At 34.4% G+C, this 21,350-nt stretch overlaps 1 protein-coding gene across 16 annotated transcripts in view; it reads left to right on the top strand.

Moving 5' to 3' along the window:
* SLCO4C1 (solute carrier organic anion transporter family member 4C1) overlaps positions 1-21,350 on the top strand; it is a 113,068-nt gene that overhangs the window by 8,645 nt on the left and 83,073 nt on the right. For 15 of the 16 annotated variants that reach the window (XM_030325661.1, XM_030325654.1, XM_030325647.1 and 12 more), the window contains exons 3-5: positions 12,114-12,296; positions 16,833-16,929; positions 18,928-19,049. In XM_030325661.1, the coding sequence (XP_030181521.1) occupies positions 12,114-12,296; positions 16,833-16,929; positions 18,928-19,049 (402 nt within the window). The remainder of the gene's footprint in view (positions 1-12,113; positions 12,297-16,832; positions 16,930-18,927; positions 19,050-21,350) is intronic. The other variant, XM_030325789.1, reaches the window with a different exon arrangement.

The raw sequence follows: 21,350 nt of genomic DNA, 5'->3' as shown, positions 1-21,350 counted from the left end.
ATAGTGTGTTTGAAAACAGCTTGTAAAAAATAAATTTAAGTAGGTTTGGGAAAGTATTGTTTTAAGGGAAGCTTTTATGAAAACCTAAGCAATTATCTGACTTCAGAGATAATAACATTTATGAAAGGGAAGTTTTGGTTGTTATTGGATACAAAAAAAGGGAAGAATTAAAATTAAGAGAAATGCTTCTTGGGCCTAATTTTTATATATGTTAACCTGAAAATAGAATAGTGTCATAAAATATTCTTAAGTACATAATATTTGACACTCACTTTTTATATATTTTAACTTGTTATGACGTATTTCAATATAACTTTCAAATATTTAAAAATGTAATAAATAAACATAACATTTTGTTTTCATCCAGGCATTTTTTAATTCCTTACTGATGAGTGTTAATTCAGTGGTGTTAAGCAAAATAATCTCTTTGTCTCTTTGAGCCTTTGGGAAGGAGTCATTAGTAAATGCTTAGAAACTGTAGAGAAGTAATTACTAAATCCAGTAAAGCTTTTCTTTACTGACCCATAGTTGGATAATTTTTCCTAAGTTATATTATTTTCATGTTTCTCTTTTCCATTCCTTTCTCTCAGAAAAAGGTAGCTCTCAACACTTTCCATTTATTATAGCATTAAATATCTAATGTTTCAGATTGGTATTTTAGGAAGAATTCTGTACAAAAGAACGTTAGTTATGCAAGGTGACTTTAAAATGTTGAACTAGGAAAATGACTAGCGTGGGACTCAGTGTGATTTAATTTTAGTTACTGTTTGTCTTATCTTGTGTTCATAAGGATTTGTTTTAAACATGAAATACTTGACGAGATTGGAGAAGACATAGGGCCAAGAATCTTACAGTTTTACCATCACTAATTTAATACAGTATGCTTTAATTTTGCTTGGTCTCTGAGTGTTCTTCTTTCTTGATATTCCTTCTTCCTTATACAAATCAGTTTTATTTTTCTTATATTTCAATTTTGTTATAACAGAAATTAAAAAAGGAAAGATGATATCTTAGAAAATGTAATGATATAATAAAGCAGATGATTCAAAGATTTTAAAATTTAATACACACAATAGAAGAGCTAGAACTAACTTTTAGGATAGTCAGTGCTCCAGATGAAACCACCACAATTTTTCACATACAAGGCACTTTGGGCTTCCCCAAACTTCCTAGATTATATGAGTTACCTTGGATGCTTGCTACTGTTATTTAATGCCTCTTGAAGATCCTGATTTAGCAAGTCTGGGTAGGACTCAGGAATTTATGTATTTTAAAATTACTCATGTTATTTTATCAGTCCATTTGGGGAAATGTATGTCCATCTTGATGCTTAATTATTCTGTAAAGCTGTGTGGGCACAGAGGTTTCTTTTCGTTTCAGTATTATTGCTTTATAAATTCCTTTGAAATAGAAGTTTCACATCCATCATGAAATACTAGATCCTTTAAGGTATCCAGTTTGGTTGAAATTCAAATGACCAAGTTTCCGAAATAGAGGAAACCAACAGAGAAAATTAAGTAGGAAAGCATGTGTCAATGAGGTGTTAGCAACAAACTCAGTTCTGCCTGCTCACAGCTATAATTTGTAGATAGATAGATATTTTAAAATCCATGCCTTTGAGCAAAAGAATATAATGTCCCAGCATTTCCTAAAGTATGATCTGCAGAGTAGTTTCTGAAGATGTTAAGAATATATTAAAAATACTTTCCATGGTTCAATGAGTTGGGAAAATGAAACTTAAGGAGTATCTCTGTTGCATCATTAAAGAGTTAATGCATTTTGTGAATCTTTAGTTAGGGCACGTGATATATGCAGTTCTGAACTTATTGACCATTGTTGTGTTTGCCCTGTTTACTCTGCTTCTGTTCATTTTATGTTTTCTCCTCCAGGTAAGTGTTTTGGTGAACAGGCTTTAAGAAAATCTGTTCTGTGCTGTCTTAAGTCATTTTGAAAGCCATGGTTGAATTTATAAAATTCATTATTGCCAGCACTAGAACAGCATGTGATATACATTGTAGGTGTTCAAGAAGGGTTTGGTGAGTTGTCACGTGCGTTAATGAATAAACGATCCTTTCAATGGAGGCATATTAGGAATCTAATGACATGCCCTTCCACAGAAGGCAGTAAGAATAATGTCAGATAGGCAGTTTGGGATTCTCTGCTCACATTTGCCATAAACTTGGCCTAAAAGTAATGGGTTATTTTCTCTTTCTTTGGCCACTGAAATGGGAAGAATTGTGTTATCAGAAGCAAAGCATAGATGATCTTTGTGGGTAAGATTTGGGATCTGAAAAATTTGCAGTGTGAAAAAGGAAGCTAAAATGAGAAGCATATTCAGAAATAGTAACAAAATGCTTTGATATTCTACTTTTGGTTTTGCCTTAATTAGTTGCTGAACTGCTGATGTCCCTATGTAGCTACCATGCTTCCAAGGTGATTCTAAAATGTAGGGATTGCTTTTTGATAGACTATTAGTAGTGATTACCCTTATTTGTTTTCATGTATAAAATAAAAGGAAATGCTCTGATAAGGTATTCAACTTGACCATAGGCATAGTTGTAACTAACCAGTATAATGTATGGGAGGCAAAAGTTAAGCAATGCTTTTTGTAGCTTCCTCAGGTTGGTAAAAATGTGGTTTGTGGCAACAAAGAAATGAGGAAATTCTATTTTCTAAGTCACTGTTATTAAAAATGAATTAGCCAATGTGTGTTTTAAAGTATCTTTTCCCTTTTATTTTAATATTATTAACACATGAGTGAAAGTATGCAGTACAGCAAGAATATTAGGGTCAGACAAAACAGAGTTTAAATTTTTCCTTGAACACTATGTGGCCCTATACTATAAACTTTATTATAAATCCTGGTGATGACAGTAACCCCTACCTCATAGGAGACTATAAACATACAGTGATAGGCAGTGCCTGGTGCATGGTAAGTGCTCGTTAATTAGTAGCAATGAATAATAATGATGTTCATCTTAATTAAGTAACAGCTATATTAATATAAAAAACTACCTATCTTGGTTTGTTTAGTTATTGGCAATGGTAGATACAAAATCCTATGAACAAGTAAAAATCTTTCAATACGGTAGCTATTTTTTTGTTGTTGTTGTTGGTGTCACTTGATATCGATGTATATCCAAAGTCTGGCTTAATACCTCCAAAATCATGTATTAGAGAGGGTTTTAATTAGACAAGTGTCCAGGATTATATTCTTAGGAGATAAGAAAATAGATTTATTTGGTGTAGCTCATCTTAATTGGATTCACTCAAAATAGTATACCAAAATATTAGCTTTTAAATAGTCGAAATACCCCTTTTAAATATCTTTAATTTTTATCTAATTTTAAACATCATGCATCCTTGGCAAGCCATTCAGAAGATCAAAACAAAAACAAAAACAAAAAGAAATGGAATAAAAGGAAAAAAATGGAATAAATGGAACAAAAAAGGAAGGAAATAAAAAATTTTTCGTACCAGAACCTAGATTACCCACTGTTAATATTGTTTCGCCTTTTTAATATATATACATTTATACATGTATTCACATTCACACATAATACACACATTTACATTACACTGTCAACACACACTCATGCATAAACCACATCCACACACTTAATATTCATACATCTTACATCACATTTACCCATATGCATTCAAATGTACTTTTTAAGGAAACATTTTGAATTTATAGATATCTACTTTTTCTTTAAGAATATATATTAGTTATTATATATTAAAAATAGTTGCAGAGTATTTATCTTTTTATATTCATTTCATAGATAACTTATTAATCAGTCCTCTTTTTTTTTATTAGCATATTTTTCTGGTTAGAGAAGTTCTATTGGTCACTGCAGATAATTTGGATAATACTAAGAAATAGAGAAAAAAACCCAATTCTTTATTTTTTTTTTTTCTCAAGGGAAACAACTTTGGGACTATGTTAGTTAATGTTTTAGTGTGCCTATTTCTTGAAGAGTTAATATAATACTGTGTATAGTTTGCAACCTTTGAGCATTCTTATTCTTAAGTAACATTCCATGTAAAATTTTAACCATTCTCATAGAGTTGAATATTTATATTTGAAAATTTTTCATATTATAAACTACGTCATGATAACTGTCTTTTTAATGGTTGTTTTTTTGTTTATTTTGAAAGAGAGTGCATGTGTATATATGAATAGGGGAGGGGCAGAGAGAGAAAGAATCTTAAGCAGGCTCAGCACTGCAGACCCTGCTGTGGAGCTTGATCTAATGAACCATGAGATCATGACCTGAGCCCAAACTAAGAGTCAGACACTTAACCTACTGAGCCACCCATGTGCCCCCCTGATTACATATTTTTGTTTAAAGATTTTACTACCGTTTGATCATTTTACAGAATTTAGCATTTTGGAATTAGCTTTTTGCACTCAGAATAATTCTCTAAAAACTCATCTGGGTTGTGTTTGTCAATTGTTAATTCCTTTTATTGCTGATTACTAAGTATTTCGGGGTATGAATGTACCATGCATGGTTTGTTTAACCATTCACCTATTAAAGATCATCTGAGTGGGGCGCCTGGGTGGCGCAGTCGGTTAAGCGTCCGACTTCAGCCAGGTCACGATCTCACCGTCCGTGAGTCCGAGCCCCGCGTCGGGCTCTGTGCTGACTGCTCAGAGCCTGGAGCCTGTTTCCGATTCTGTGTCTCCCTCTCTCTCTGCCCCTCCCCCGTTCATGCTCTGTCTCTCTCTGTCCCAAAAATAAATAAACGTTGAAAAAAAAAAAAAATTTATAAAAAAAAAAAAAAAAAAAGATCATCTGAGTTCATCTGTTTTTTGGCTCTGACAAAGTTGTGAACATTTGTACCTATTTTTGTGTGAACATAGTTCTCATTTCTCTGGGATGGGTGCCCAGGAGTGAAACAGTTGGGTCATGTGGTAGTTCTATGTCATTTTATTTATTTATTTATTTATTTATTTATTTGAGAACTGTTAAACTGTTTTCCAGAGTGACTGTACCATTTTATAGCCCATCAGCAATGTATGAGTGATCTCATCCTTGCCATCATTTGGTGCTGTATTATTTTTTTATTTTAGCCATTCTGATAGGTTGCAATAAAATCTCACTGTGGCCTTAACTTGCATTTTCCTAATGGCTAATGATATTGGGCATCTTTGCTTGTGCTCCTTTGCCATCTGCTTATCTTTAGTGTAATGTCTGTTTATGTTTTTGCCTATTTTCTAACTGGATTGTTTATATTTTACTGTTAAATTTTAAAAGTTACTTATGTATCCTAAGTCGTAGGTCTTTGTCAGATAGGTGATTTGCAAATATTTTCATCCAATGTATAGTTTGTCTTTTCCTACTTTAACAGGGTTCTTCACAAGAACAAAAGTTTTTAATTTTGATGTTTAGTTTGTCAGTTTTTCTTTCTATGTTTCTGTTGTCAAGTTTAAGAATTCTTTGCCTAGTCCTAGATCCTAAAGATTATCTACTTTTTTTATTTCAAAAAGTGTTATAGTTTTCCATTTTCCATTTAAGTCTGTGACACATTTTGAATTTTGACTCTTTATATTCCCATTAGCATTAGCAGTGTCTGTTTTTTCCCCCCCTTTAATACCCCAAACATGTAAGAAATGTATTTGTCACAGTAATCATTACTGGTTGGAAAGGGGAAAATACATAGATGTCATTAGTTCAGAGAAATCCTAAAATCCCACTGGGAAGATGTTATGCTTGTTCCTTGAGTAAACCTCCTTCTTGGGAGGGGCTCAGTGTTCTCTCTTGGTCCTTTTTCTCATCTTTGGCTATATTTGAAGGTGGCAAATGGAGAATATACTCCTTGGGTGGTTAGAATCTGTGTCATCCGGTTTCTTACCTATAAAATTTGGGACTAAGGGTCATTTTAATACTCATTCAGTCATAATCTTTCTGAGAAGGGGCTGGTGGTTCATTTGGTACGACGTAATGGTTTCAAACTAGTTTCTTATCTAATTGATTCAGGTATATGTGCCAATAACCACACTTTTAGTTTTGTTATAGAGTGTATCTTTCTTAAACTCATGCCTCTCTCTGGACTTAAGTAAGCCTGTCAGACTAATGGGAGAGTCATACCCTTAGGTACTTTTATGTAGGCTGTATTTTCCAATTAAAAGTATTTCCTTGTGCCACATTAATCCATTTAATGATATCAACAATGGGGCCAGAGCCTTGTTTTTATCCATGTCACAGTCTGTTTTAATTGATCTTTGTTGCTCACAAAGGCCTTCTGAATTTTACCTTTTATACGATTTGAATGTGAAGCAGTTGTCTCTTCCAACTCTAAAGTTCTAATCTTACTGTTCCCTTTCAGTCCATCCAAAATACTTGGCAGATATCCACTGGCCACCCATAATGTCATTACTGTCAGTTATGTGGGTTATTGGAAGAGGCAGAAAGGCAATGTCCCGTAAAGCTCTGTAGGATATTAAATTATGTTACTTAAAAAGAGTCTCAGCACAAGCTCGCACCATTGTTCAGCATATCATTTGGCATACGGTAGACAGCAGATATTTGTTGAATAAGGAAAGGGACATCCTATAATGCACAAGAGAGCCTGCCACATGAAAGGGAAGAAGGGAGGAAGGAACTGTTTCAGAAAGTTAATGAATAAACAAACTTACTGTATTTCTTTCTTGCAATAATTCTAAGGATCTTGAATAGAACTAAATTGTTCATGGGGTCCTTGGGCATAATGTGAAAAACACTTCTTTATTGAAAAATTATCTATAGCCATGCCATTTTCTTTTCAGAGATTGTATTTCCTATTATCTCCATTTTCTTATCAATCTGGTCATGTTTACAATTTCAATTTTATAAAAGCAGTTAATAAGTTGCTATAATAAAAACTATTTTACCTTTTGTCTGAATTTTTAAAATTGACTCAGTGGTATTAAGAAGAGGACATATTGGTCTTTTGTTTTTGCTAAATATGACATTTTTCAGGATACAATCTTTGTGACAGAATTCTGGTTACTTCAAACTGAAGTATATTCTCCAGTCCTAATGTTATTTACTTTCACTTAAATTTCACTTATTGCTATCTTTAATCTATGATTTCTATCCATTCTTCATATTAATTTGTTAAATTCTGATATTTCCTGTTCATTTTTTGGCATTTATGCTTAATTTTCTTTTGTCTATTTTTATTACTATAATATTTCGAGCATATAAATTTTGTATTTGTCAGGCTTTAATTTTTATAGTATTAATTACCACTGTTACTACATTAGACTGAATTCTGGGGAGAATGCAGGGATCATAATTCATCTTTTTCAGTAGCTAAAATATTACCTACTCTGTCAGTGTTTAATAAATTGAATTAACACCCAGGGTTTTTGCCATGAAATTTAATTGAATCTTATATTCTTATTGTAACCCTTGCTTTTTACAAATATAGAAAGACCTGTAGTTTATAAGTTGTACTGGATATTCTTCATTTGCCCATCCAGATCCTAGAGAGATAGAAGCTAAGGGGATATGCTGACTTTCAGAGGCAAGGTTGGCTCCAATCCCCATTACAAGTTTCAGAGACTGAGTTGACATATATAAGTGGGAAAATTCTAAGTCTCATGGGAAGAAACCCAATCTGAGTCAATACTGTAGGGCTTCACAACCCTTTTACCAATTCCCAGACCTAATCTAGTTTACAGACACAGAGTTCATTATTGAGAGGGAGGCTAGATCTCTTTGAAGAGTTTTACAACAAAGCCAGAAGTATATGATGCTTTCTCTTGCCCTAACCCATCCTAAAGCCTCTTATCCAGTGTTGAAGGGGAACAGCAGTATTCATACTCACTGGAGGTGATTAGGTAATGGCTCTGAACTGATCTGATCTCTGGAGTTCTAGAATAGTGCCATGCTCCACTGTTAAGAATGGGACTTAATAGAGGTCCAATGATAGACTTGGTCCAAAACTGCCTTCACAGTGAGATCCTCATCCTGTAATTGTCTCTAGTCTTAGGATGTAGAAAGGTAATAGATACACTAACTGGTAGAATCCCCACATTGATTATCTGACCTGTGGATTGAGTGATCTTATGGTAGGAAGAAATAATTAGAAGCCCCTAAATGAGATAGTAAACCAGAAGTAATACTATTCCTTAAGGGAATTAAGAAGTTTAGTGATACCATCAAAGATCTGAAAGTTGTAGGTGTGGTGATTCCTACCACATTCTCACTTTTTTTATGAATTTGGTGTAAATGTAGGGGAAAGTCATGGAAAATGACTTTAGATCACTGTAAACATAATACTAATTATAACTTTATTTTGATTTTATTTTTTATTACTTTAAATCATAAAGTAAACATAATACTACTAGCCACGTTTCCAGATTTGATACCTTTTCTGGAGCAAATCAACATAGAGCCTGACATCTTATATGTATTTCTTGATATGGCAAATATTTTCTTTCACTTTTCAACTGCACAGATAATCAAGATAGCTTGCTTTTCTGTGGAGGAACAAGAATACACCACCACTCTCTTATATGATTACTACATATGTCGTCTTGCTCTTTGGTATAATGTGATCTGGAGCAGTGGTTGTGAATTGAGGCCAATTTTCTATTTCTAGAAACATTTTTGATTGTTATGACTGAATTGGTGGGTGCTACTGGCCTCACTGGGTAGAGGTCAGGGACACCGATAGACATCCCACAAAGCCTAGAGGAGAGCCCCTGCCACATTAAGGAATTATCTAGCACCAAATGTCACTAGTGCCAAGGTTGAGAAACTCTGGTCTGGAGGTACTGTGATCATAATACTATCCCATAGAACGTCATGCTGAACTTCATACTGATGGTATTAAGCTAATTAGACTTGGTTAGTTGAAATATTTTAGAAGCCTTAGTAAAGTATATGTATGCTAGAGAAAAGCCACAAAGACATCAGCAGCTTACCATGACAGTAGGGCCTGGACCATGTTGTGGTATCCACTTTGCACCTTGTACATTCTGCACTTGAATAGCCCTTGGTATACTTTTTGGGATTTAGGAGACCTCACCTACCTCATTTGTATACATTAATGTAATGTATTTATTAGGTAATGTCTAAGGTTGCCAGAATTGACTAGGAACTTAAACAAGGTAAGTTCTTGCAGCACGTATAGGTATCGTTTTTAGCAGACAGGGAGGATGTAGGGAGCCTCTGACAGGCCTCCACAGTGAGGCCTCTAGGTTTTTGTCGTAAGACCACACTTTTGTCTGCTTACAGTGTTCTCCATTTGAAAAGCAACTCTTGGGGTACCTGGACGGTGGCTCAGTTGATGGTTTCGGCACAGGTCATGATTTCATGGTTCATGAAACTGAGCTCTGTATCGGGCTCTGCACTGACAGCCTGGAGCCTGCTTGGGCTTCTCTCTCTCCCTCTCTTTGCCCCTCCCCAATGCACATGTGTGTGTGTGTGGGGGGGAGGGGTACGCATGTCCACGGGTGTGCACGCTCTCTCTCTCAAAATAAATAAACATTGAAAATAAAAAAAGAAACTCGGGTTGAGTGAGAGAGAGAGAGCATGTGTGAGCAGGGGAGGGCAGAGAGGGAGGGAGGGAGACAGAGAATCTGTAGCAGGCTCTGTGCTGACAGCCGACAGTGTGATATGGAACTGAACTCATGAACTGCGAGATCATGACCTGAGCTGATGTTGGACGCTTAACCGAATGAGCCACCCAGGTGCCCCAGTATGTGTTATTAATTATTAATTTTTAAGTGTAAATTGTGGATTAAGTAGATACATTAGAAGACATTTATGCTATGGAATGTTATGACAGTACCAACAAAGAAATTTAAATACAGTTAAATTTCAAAGATGTCCAGGATGTAAGTGAAAATTGGAAGTTGTTGAGTATAGGTGTAGTATGTTTAGTATGACTGTACTTGTGTAAAAACAGTAAATGGTTAGGAAACATGTGAATATGTGAGAAAGTGTCTGAAAAAAATAAAAAGAGCTGTTAACAAAGGTCATTACCTCCCTCCGAGTTACATGGAAGATCATAAAGTGGAGACAGGTGGGGGAAGGGAGAATTTTTTCTTTCTCTTGATCTTCTGTGGTATTTAAAATTCACTTAAACAGGGGCGCCTGGGTGGCGCAGTCAGTTAAGCATCCGACTTCAGCCAGGTCACGATCTCGCGGTCCGTGAGTTCGAGCCCCGCGTCGGGCTCTGGGCTGATGGCTCAGAGCCTGGAGCCTGTTTCCGATTCTGTGTCTCCCTCTCTCTCTGCCCCTCCCCCGTTCATGCTCTGTCTCTCTCTGTCCCAAAAATAAATAAAAAACGTTGAAAAAAAAATTTAAAAAATAAAATTCATTTAAACAAACATGTTGAAACTTCGTGTATTACTTCTTCTAGAAAAAAACAAACACCAAAACCCCAGAGAATACTCACATGGTCAAAATACCTACAGATTAGTAAAAAATATATTTACCTATCATAAAAAAATATGAAAAATAAGAAATACCTGTATGTTCAATTTTGCAATGTATCAAATAATGAGATTATTCTTAGTCTAATCTACTACCTTCAAGAAAGTGAATGATGGAACCAGAAATCACAGTTCAAATATCTGACATGGCAAAGGAGGTAACACAAATAATGCAGATTTAGCCCAGTTATAGATACAAATTATCGGCCTGAATATTCATCAACCTCTTATAATCTGAATATGTACAAAATTATAGTGTATATTTTACATTAAAAAAAATAAGTATTTTGTGCACCTGGGTGGCTCAGTCGGTTGACATCTGACTCTTGATTTTGGCTTCTCTCATGATCCCAGAGTTGTAAGATAAAGCTCCATGGTCAGGTTCCAAGCTGAGAATGGAGCCTGCTTAAGACTCTCTCTCTCTCTCTTCCTCTGCTCCTCTCCGCACTTGTGTGCACGTTCTCTCTCTCTCTCTCTCTCTCTCTCTCTCTGTCAAATATAAATAAATAAATAATAAATAATAAATAAATAAGTAAATAAAATAAAATATTTTATACATAAAATTTGCATCTGAAAGTTTGATGGCCATGAATCAGTTAAAGAATCTTCAGGATTGGTGCTTTGGGGGTCTTACATCATTCTGGAAGTAATCTTGATCTGATATTAAGGAAGTGAAAATAGAATTAGCTAAGGCCATTGTTAAAATGCAGATTCCTAGATATTACACCAGATTCAAAGGGAAAGGGCTGGGAGTGTATGTATTTTTAATGTTTATTTATTTATTTATTTAGAGAGTGCATGAGAAGGGAAAGGGTAGAGAGAGAAGGAGAGAGACCAGGCAGGCTCTACACTCAATGGGGAGCCCTATGCAAGGTTGGATCCCATGACTGTGAGATCATGACCTGAGCCTAAATCAAGAGCCAGATGCTTAACAACCTGAGCCACCCAGGTGTCCTGGGCTGGGAATGTATTTTTAACAAGCATCATTGCTCATTAATATTATCCAGTGAGTTTAGGAAATCTAGATTTACTATAATATCCGGTCTTTGTGATTTTTAAGATTTTAATCAAATCTTAAAGATAAGCATTTTTCCTTTGATGATATTCAGAAGAATATCCTCTAGAGCCAAAGCTTGCTTCAAAAAATAAATTTAATAAAATAGTTGAAGCTACAATAAAGAATTAGACATAACTTCAAATATTATGGCTTTGCTGTAAACATTGAGAAATTACTGTTTTAGCCAAAATATACTATAACCTAAGTGTACTTTTCACATGTGTTTAAGGTATTGATTGATGAATTCATTATGGTTCTCATACTGTATTATAACTTGGAAAGAAAAATAAAGGCTAATTTTTTTGTTTGTTTGTTTGTTTTTTCTTTTCTTAATTTGAAAACTCCTTCCCTGGCACCACATGCTTCAATTGTGTTTACATTAATTTACCCCAAACTTTGTGAATTATGATTTTTAAAGTAATGTTTCTCAGTTTTGTTCTGTTTTCTATATTTTAACATAATATTTAATAAATGTTCTTTAGTAATATTTGTATTTTAAAAATAAAGTGAAGTGATTGAAAGAAATTAAGAAGGTTATGTTAGGCAAGTCTGATTTATAAAGACAGATAGATAAATTAAATTTCTGTAAATTCACAATTTAATTTTTTTGCCCCAAAGATACTTGCTCAGCAACAAGGAATGGAACCAGTTGTACCTCTTCAAGTTCTTCACTTTCTAACTACTTGTATGTTTTCATCTTGGGACAACTCTTGCTGGGAATAGGAGGAACTCCTCTTTATACCCTGGGAACAGCTTTTATTGATGATTCTGTGCCCACACACAAATCTTCTCTTTACATAGGTAAGTTTTCTCTATAAAATAAATGTTTCAGTATCATTTCATTGCTTTTTAAATTGATAAGTAAAAGCATAACATAATGCTTATGAAAAGTTGTAATTTCATAGGCATTTCTATTCAATTTCCATAAATATTAGATAGAGCAATATTACTCTTTTTGATTGTTTACTGACACATGTCCTTCAGTTGAATGTGGTTATGAGTTTTGTTGACATCCTGCTCTATATCCTGTTCCGGGCATGCCAGCCCTCCTAGAACTGCCATCCAAGCAGTAGGCTGTCTGGATTAATTGAATTCCAGGTTAATTACACAGGGTGGGGAGATTGAGTTGGCCATTCTACCTGATTTACTAAATCTTTTATGGACTTAACTAGAGTCAACAAAAGAAACCACTACCCAGAACTCTGTGGACTTTTCATTTCAGACTAATCCTGGTTATGTGTGGCTCAATTCTGGGTTGGTGGCTGGGGGAGGGGCGGTGAGGGGAAAGGCGGTGCTGAACCTAATTTTTGGTAGCGTAAGTTTCTCTTAAATTTCTTCTGTGATATTCTTGTAAGGTAGAGTTTACTAGGCTGTGTGTGGCCTTACATCAAATTAATGTGTTTCACATTCTGTAAGTTTTCATCTTATCAGTTTCTTATTCTAATATAGGGGGCTGCCTTAGTTCTTTTAATCTGCTGTAACAGAATACCATACACTGGTTGGCTTGTAAACAACAGAAATTTATTTCTCATGGTCCTGGAGGCTGGAAAGTCTAAGATCAGGGTACCCACAGTTTCAGGATCTGGTGAGGCCCATTTCCTGGTTCATAGACAGCCATCTTTTTCTTGTGTTCTCACATGGCAGGTAAGAAAGGGCTTTCTGGGGCATCTTCTTAGAAGGGCACTAATCCAATTTGTGAAGGCTCCGCTCTCATGACATAATCAGTTCCAAACATCTCACCTCCTACCATCACACTGGAAACCTACATCCCAGGTTTAAACATAGGAATTTGAGGGGACACAAACATTCAGTGTATAACAAGAACTTATTGCTATAGTAACTGGAAGTCAAGTATGTTCAAAGCAGCCCTGATGGAGACTATTAAACCTACTTAGGCTCTTCCTTAATATGAAAACCACTACACTTCTAGTTGTTTTCTCTACTTGTTTTGTGTTGGTCTCTCTGCAAAGTCTCATTGTCTCTCTCTACAAGTTCTAGCTGATCTGTATAGCTTCTCTTTCATTTACTAATTAGTAATGCTTTTATTTCAATTAGCTAGTAATGATGCTTTTCACTCTCTCAGTTTAGCATATTTCCTTTCTGAAGTCCTCTTCTGATCAATAATTCTCATAAAACAGTTTTAATCTTCATGTGTTAGTAACACAAAATTAGGAAGTTTTTCAAAAATTATTTAAACACGGTAGGTAGAGTGGAGGCCCACAGGACTGTCCCAGATTTGATAAATCTCTGGGAGGACTTGCTGGACTTAGCATATAATCATATTCATAGCTGTGAATTATTACAGGGAGGGATGCCAAGGAAAATCAGCAAAGGGAAAAGTACAGACAAAAACCAGGTACAAGTTTCGAAGATTTAGCTTCCTCCTAGTGGAGCCAGACAGTTCACAATTGATTCTGCCAGCAAGGAGTTTGAAATGTTTTCTACCAGTTAAGTTCATTAGAGGTTCAATGTCCAAGGATTTTATTGGGGGTTGATCATGTAGGGACCCTTTGCCTTGCATGTATTAAAAGTTCTAGACTTTTAAAAGGAATACAAGTGGTCAGCAAAACAATATTGTTTGTACAGTGTAGGTGCAGTCAGGCAGGCACCCTAATTAGTTAGGGAATGGTGGCATCCTTCTGGACAGTTAAATAAATCCCAAATGCCAGCCAAGGGCCAGCCTTGCAGACAGGTCTTTCTAAAGTTAACAGTCACAGGCCTGCTATGTTAACTCTTTCTTATACTGTAGGAATTTATCAAACGGTAATTTTTGAGAGCAAAGGAAAACAACAGAAGTAACAAAACTGGGAAGCACATTTTATCTCTTTACGTTAAGGAAAATATGAACACTTAATTATAGTATCTTATATACCTGATTTTTTTTTCAATTTCAGATAACCAGTATTTTTTAGTGGGTATTTAAGTTTTGTTGTGTGAAAAACTTCCTTTTTTATGCTTTTTATCTCTTTTTATTTCCCCATTTCCAAAATCTTCCTCCATTCTTTCTTTCTTTTAAAACAGTATCTATTTTTGGTAGCATACATTATTCTAAGAAACAAATTTTATACATAACAAGGCAAAAAGGGGCAAAAAGAAAACAATCAAAATTTGCTACCTTTTAGAGTGAATTAAAAAAAGTAGTTAATGTAACTTCTCAGTCCTTAGAATCTTTTCCAGGCCAATCACCCTTTATTCCCTTATTTCTTTGATGCTTTCATTGGGTTAACAATCTTTGTTCTTTAATTCCAACTTTTTAATTCATTTAATGTTATTTTGTGTTTAAATATTTCATCTTAACATGTGCAAAACATATTTGCTCTATGTTCTTATTTCTTAGCCTTTTTTCTTTTTGATAATTTAATGTTTATTATTTCATTTCTTCGCTTTTATCAATTTCCTCCTTTTATCAATATCCTTTACTGTTCATCTACTAATGACCTTATATGCAAACTTGAGATTATGAAATTCTGAAATTAATTGATATTTTTATCACATTCCTGTTTATCACAAAGGTTCTAGAACTCTTTAAGTAAAAATTTTTTTTAACGCTTTTCCCTGATAAATATTTTCACTGGGAATAGATAACTAGTTGACCGTTGATTTTTTTTTTTCAGTACTTTAAAAATACTGTTTCTTTGTCTTTTCACTTCCAATGTTTCTTATATATGTTTGCATTTTTAAGATTTTTCTGTTTGATATGATTTTCTTCAGTTTTACTTATATGATGTGTATAGGTGCAAAATTCCTTTTATTTAACTTGTTTTGGATTTATATGACTTGGATTTACATGTTTTGGATTTACATGTTGTTTTGTACTTTCATTGGCTTTAGGATATTTCCTATAATTATTTATTTAAATATAACTTCTTTCCTATTATCTCCTCTCCTAGAACTCCAATTACATGTATGCTAAGCCTTTTTTTTTTTTTAACGCATTCTTCATCTCTTACTCTTTTCTGTATTTTTTATCCTTTGTTTTTATTTTTTGTGCTTCTCGATAAATATTTACTGACTTAATTGTATTTTCCAGTTGGTAATCTTCAGTTCTGAGGAATCTGTTGTGGATCTCTTTCATTTCACTTTGACAAAGGTGTTTTATACTTGTACCACTTTTCTCCAGACCCCACTCTGTCTTTTAATAAACTCCCAATCTCTGATATATTTGAGAACACTGCAGTCTGGGATGCCCTTTATCTGACTTCGCAGGTTGAGTTTATTTGAAGCAAAGCTGTATTTACTTTGTGAGCAAGTCTATTTGTAATTCACCCTTACTTTTACAGTATAGCCTCCTAGGTGCCAATGTAAAATGTAGGGTAGAGGAAGTTAATAACTTCCAAGTTAGGGGCCCTGAACTACAACTTTGGTTTCCCTCCTTCCCAGACACTACCAAGGATTGCTAACCCCCAGTGTCTCTTGTAGAATCAGCCACTATATGTAGGAAAAAAATCAGTCCCATTTTTTTTAGATGTCCCTCTTCAGAATCTTGACTCTGGTCCTTCAGAATTCTTATATGTTTCCAGATCATCTTGCATGGCTTCTACTTTGGAGACTTGGTCAAGTATATAAGTCATTTTTGCCATTGACACATGCTTAGTTTTGGATATGTTATATTTTGTTCTTTTGTATATGAGAATGAGAATCTCAGCAATTAATAAAAAATTTAGAAAGTGGTAATATATGAAGATACTAATGTACACATCTTTTTTGGTAAAAATTTAAATGTTATGTATGGCAAAAATCTAAGTATCAGAGAAATAAGGTTAGTTTAATTCTGCTGCAAGTTTAAGTGGAAGATTCACTAAGTGCAGGAATTTAAATTAATGGCTTACTTTTATGAAACAGACTAATGACCAGATCCAGGTTTTAAAATCAGCTGCTGTAGTGCAAAATACAGTTTGCTTTTGGAGTGTCTACACAATAGAAAAGGCTTCTCATTTCACATCATTTTTTCCATAAGAATTGTGAACAGTAGCTAATCTCACCATCCACAAAGGGTAGTAGTAGATACACTACCTCTGCCACCAAGTAACGTAATGTAACTTTCCATGAATTTATAGTTGTTAGATTTATTGCAATTATTGCAGTCTTAACAATTTATACACTGAATTACATAAATATTTATATTTAAAATGTTTTATGTTTATTTTTAAAATATTTTTTAAGCTGTTTGACTTGACAAGTACTATTCAATGGTATTTTTTTACTGAAAATATGTAATTTTGGTGTAATTCTAATCGTTTCATGATTTTTCTAGTGTAAAATATTTGTCTTCACTGCTGTAAGCTTTTCAAAGCACCATTGTACAGTTGACTATCTTCAATGTCTTTGTTCTTCCAGGAATTGGCTATTCTATGTCAGTATTAGGCCCTGCTATTGGTTATGTGTTGGGAGGACAGCTGCTAAGCATGTACATTGATGTGAACATGGGACAAAGGCAAGGCGACATCTCTTTTTCTTTTATATGTTTATTTTATTTTAATAATGTTAACATCATAGAACGTTTTCAAAGAATTTCCTCAGAGAGGGATTTTTCAGGAAACAGAACTGAATACACACAATATTTATATAATACTTTATCTGCACTTCATGAATTAATGCCATACCACCCCTTAGTGTAATAAATTTATTCATAAATAAGGATGCTTAATAGTCATCTGAAAATTTTCAAAATACACCTCTAGGACTTCATGCATTGCTCAGAATGAAGAATTTAATCAAAATTAGTTGTGCTTTTAGTAGATTTAGCTGGATGTAGATAGCCTGAAAAGTCTCAAAAGTCTATGATTCTCAAACTAAGTGCTGTAGTAGCTTTGATATGGTCATAAGAATTGCAATTGTGTGGTTTCAGCTCTGGCCATAGAGGATAATAAGAGGTAATATTTATTTATCCCATACTATTTTCTATAGTTTTTTATAGGTTTTGTGTGTTACATTATTTTACATACTTCTTCATTTAATTCTCTTAGTAATCCTATAAGGTAGTTGATATACAGAGGTTGTTAAGTGGCTAAGACATAAATCCAGGTAGACCTTTGACTCCCAAATCTTCCTTTTAACCACTGAGTTACCGTCTCTTTTTCCGGAATATAGAGAAGTCAGTAACCTTTGGTGAGTCCATATTTTCTCATTTTACCACTAGGAATCAAAACTGTGCAATCCTTTGTGTGACTGTGAGTAATGAATAGAAAATGTGCTCGTGGATATGTGATTTGCTCTTTGAGCTGTTAGTCCCAGGTTAATTTTTAGAAACTATATAAGAAGATGTGCAGATGAAGTCCTTGAAACAGAGATCTGGGTTTTTAAGAAAGGTTTTAAATTTCAGTGGAGAATTACATGAGTTGTAGTAATGGTGTGTTTGGGGGGAAACCTTTTTTTTTTTTTTTTAAGTAGGCTCCATGCCCAGCATGGAGCCCAGTGTGGGGCTTGAACTCATGACTCTGAGATCAAGGCCTGAGCTGAGATCAAGAGTTGGACCTTCAATTGACTGAGCCACCCAGGAGCCCCAGAAATATCTTGATCTAAAATGATGGGAACTGTTATAAAACTTAAGAAATTAAGAAGAACTTTACAGTCGGACAGAGAAAGACAAATACTATATGATTTCATATATATGTAAAATCTAAAAAAAAAGAACAACCAAACAAACAAAAAAATAAGCCCATAGATACAGAGAACAAATTTGTGGCTACCATTTGGATATGTTATATGTTATAGGTGGGGGATGGGTGAAATGGGTAAAGGGAGTCAAAAGGTACAAGCTTACAGTTATAAAATAAATGAGTCATGGGATGTAATATACAACACGATGACTATAGTTAGTAATACTGTACTGAATATTGGAAAGTTGCTAAGACAGTAAATCTTGTAAGTTCTCAAAACAAGAAAAATACTTCTGCAGCTAAGATGTTAGACTTAATGTGATCATTTTATAATATATGGTAATATCACATTATATTGTATACCTGAAACTAATATAATATTGTATGCCAGTTACACCTCAATAAATAAATAAATAAAACGAATTTTATGTTTAAGTGAATGCCTTAAGACACAGTGTATGTGCTTTTAACACAGATCAGTAATTTGTTATAAGATGTATTCAATATAGTTGAGAAGAAAAACTTAGCCAAGTTAGGTAGTTTAGAAATTCTATGTATGCTTTCAGATATTTAGCATATATATATTTACTCTTAAATATTTTACACTTTTATGTCATAGTGCCATTTTGATATACTTTGTAAACCATTATTATAGTTTTCATTTATGCCTGCTTTCTGTTGTCTGATTCATCACAGTGACTCTGCTTTAAATGTTGAATGTTGTAATAATATTCCCCTATATATGTACTTGAATTACAAAGTATAGTTATCATAACTAAATTTTAGTGAACAAGGTAAAGTTGACTTTTACATTTTGTTTTTCTGTCGTATAGCATAGATATTACTGAAGATGATCCACGATGGCTGGGGGCATGGTGGATTGGATTTCTTCTGTGTTGGCTCTTTGCTTGGTCTTTGATAATTCCTTTTTTATGCTTCCCAAAACATTTACCAGGTATTCATTTTTGTTAAAATCAAAGAGTTTTATTCCAATTCTAGGCCAACTGTTGCTTTTTGTATAGTTGATAAGAACCCTAGAAAATTCATTGTTCTATAGAATTTCAGTTGTCTGCCTATGCAAACTTTTGAACATTTGTCTTTAGGAAATACTGGGTAGCAATCTTAATACTTATGGTTTTCCTTTATTTCCAGGTAATAAAATCAATAAAACTGTACATAGGCACTTTCTTACTATATACTTAACTAAATTTGTTTCCTGTGTGTTGTCTGGAATCTTGCCTTATGTATATGCAAAGTACAAGTATCTTTCAAACTATTAGTTTGTATTCAGTTACTCACTACCCAATAATTAATCTGCCTTAAATCATTGATGTTATTTGTTGATGAGAGAACAAGTACTTTTTTTCCAATTGTCATAAAAGTAATGCTGTAGTATACTCATTTTTCACCATATTTCAATATTAGACAGTTTGTCCAAAAAGAAAAGATTAATAGAAAAGAATATCCATCCATTCCCCTTCTCTGGAAAACTTTGCTTTTATATAATCATGTAGTTCAAATTATCTATAAAAGTATTTTTCTCTAGGCTGAAGATTAAATAGTTGTTTCTATTACATGTAAAAGGTAGATGATTAACTTTAGGAATGGCAAAAGGAAAGTTGGCAGAGTGGAAGTAGTTGGTCTCACTGATTCCTGTCTACCCCGGGCCATCCAACTTATAATTCCATGTATTGACTGTTTTCTCAGATTTATTCACAGTACCATTATTAAAAATCAAAGAGACATGATAATACATGGTAAATACTTCATCTGTGAAGCATGTTAGAATTAAAAAGAGTAGGGGCACCTGGGTGGCTCAGTCGGTTAAGCGTACGACTTCAGCTCAGGTCATGATCTCACAGTTCGTGGGTTCAAGCCCCATGTCGGGCTCTGTGCTGACAGCTCAGAGCCTGGAGCCTGCTTCGGATTCTATGTCTCCCTCTGTCTCTGCCCTCCCTCCACTCGTGCTCTGTCTCTCTTTCTCTCTCAAAAATAAACATTAAAAAAATGAAAAAAAAAAGAACTTAAGAGAGTAAAAGAAAAGAACCTCGAACATACATTGTTTAATATATAATGGATGAAAAAGAGAACCATTCAGAAAGAAGAAAAGAATTTAAGAGATATTTTTATTTTTTTATTTTATTTTATTTTTTAATGTTTATTTATTTTTGAGACTGAGAGAGACAGAGCATGAATGGGGGAGGGTCAGAGAGAGGGAGACACAGAATCCGAAACAGGCTCCAGGCTCTGAGCTGTCAGCACAGAGCCCAACGCGGGGCTCGAACTCACGGGCTGTGAGATCATGACCTGAGTTGAAGTCGGCCACTTAACTGACTGAGCCACCCAGGCGCCCCTAAGAGATATTTATAAATAAAGAGGATAAATATGTCGTTGGAACAGAATTGTCTCATCTTAATTTTTAGACTGGTTGGAACTCCCTTAGCTGATAGTAATAATTCTAGCTCTCAGAAAAAATTATATACGTAAATGTTTGTGGATTTTGTTAACAGAGGAACTGGCTTCTTATGTTATGGTTTTATAAACTTGTAGAAGTGTGTGTCAGTTAAAAAGTAAGCATTTCCAAACTCAACACCCCAAAAACAAATAATCTAGTGAAAAAATGGGGCGAATAAACAGTTTTCCAAAGAAGACATCCAGATGGCAAACAGATACCTGAAAAGATGCTTAAAAGCACTCATCATCAGGAAAATACAAATAAAAACCACAATTAGATACAACCTCACACCAGTCAGAATGGCTAAAATTAACAAAACAAGAAAGAAGTATTGGCAAGGATAGGGAGAAAGGGGAACCTGTTGCACTGTTGGTGGGAATGCAAACTGGTGCAGCCACTCTGGAAAACAGTGTGGAGGTTCCTCAAAAAAATTAAAACAGAATTCCCCTACAACCCAGCAATTGCACTACTAGGAATTTATCCAAAGGATACAAAAATGCTGATTTGAAGGGGCACATGCACCCCAATGTTTATAGTAGTACTGTCAACAATAGCCAAAGTTTGGAAAGAGCCCTAAAGTACATCAACTGATGAATAGATTAAGAAGATGTGGTATGTAGGTATGCATATATATATATATATATATACACACACACACACACACACACACACACACACAATGTACACACATACAATGTACACACACACGCACACACACACACACATACACACTGGAATGGAATACTACTCAGGGATGAAAAAGAATGAAATGTTGCCATTTGCAACAACATGGATGAAACT

Source organism: Lynx canadensis, chromosome A1 (genome assembly GCF_007474595.2).
Source record: "Lynx canadensis isolate LIC74 chromosome A1, mLynCan4.pri.v2, whole genome shotgun sequence".
NCBI lineage: Eukaryota > Metazoa > Chordata > Mammalia > Carnivora > Felidae > Lynx > Lynx canadensis.
This window is presented reverse-complemented; position numbering and strand designations above follow the sequence as displayed.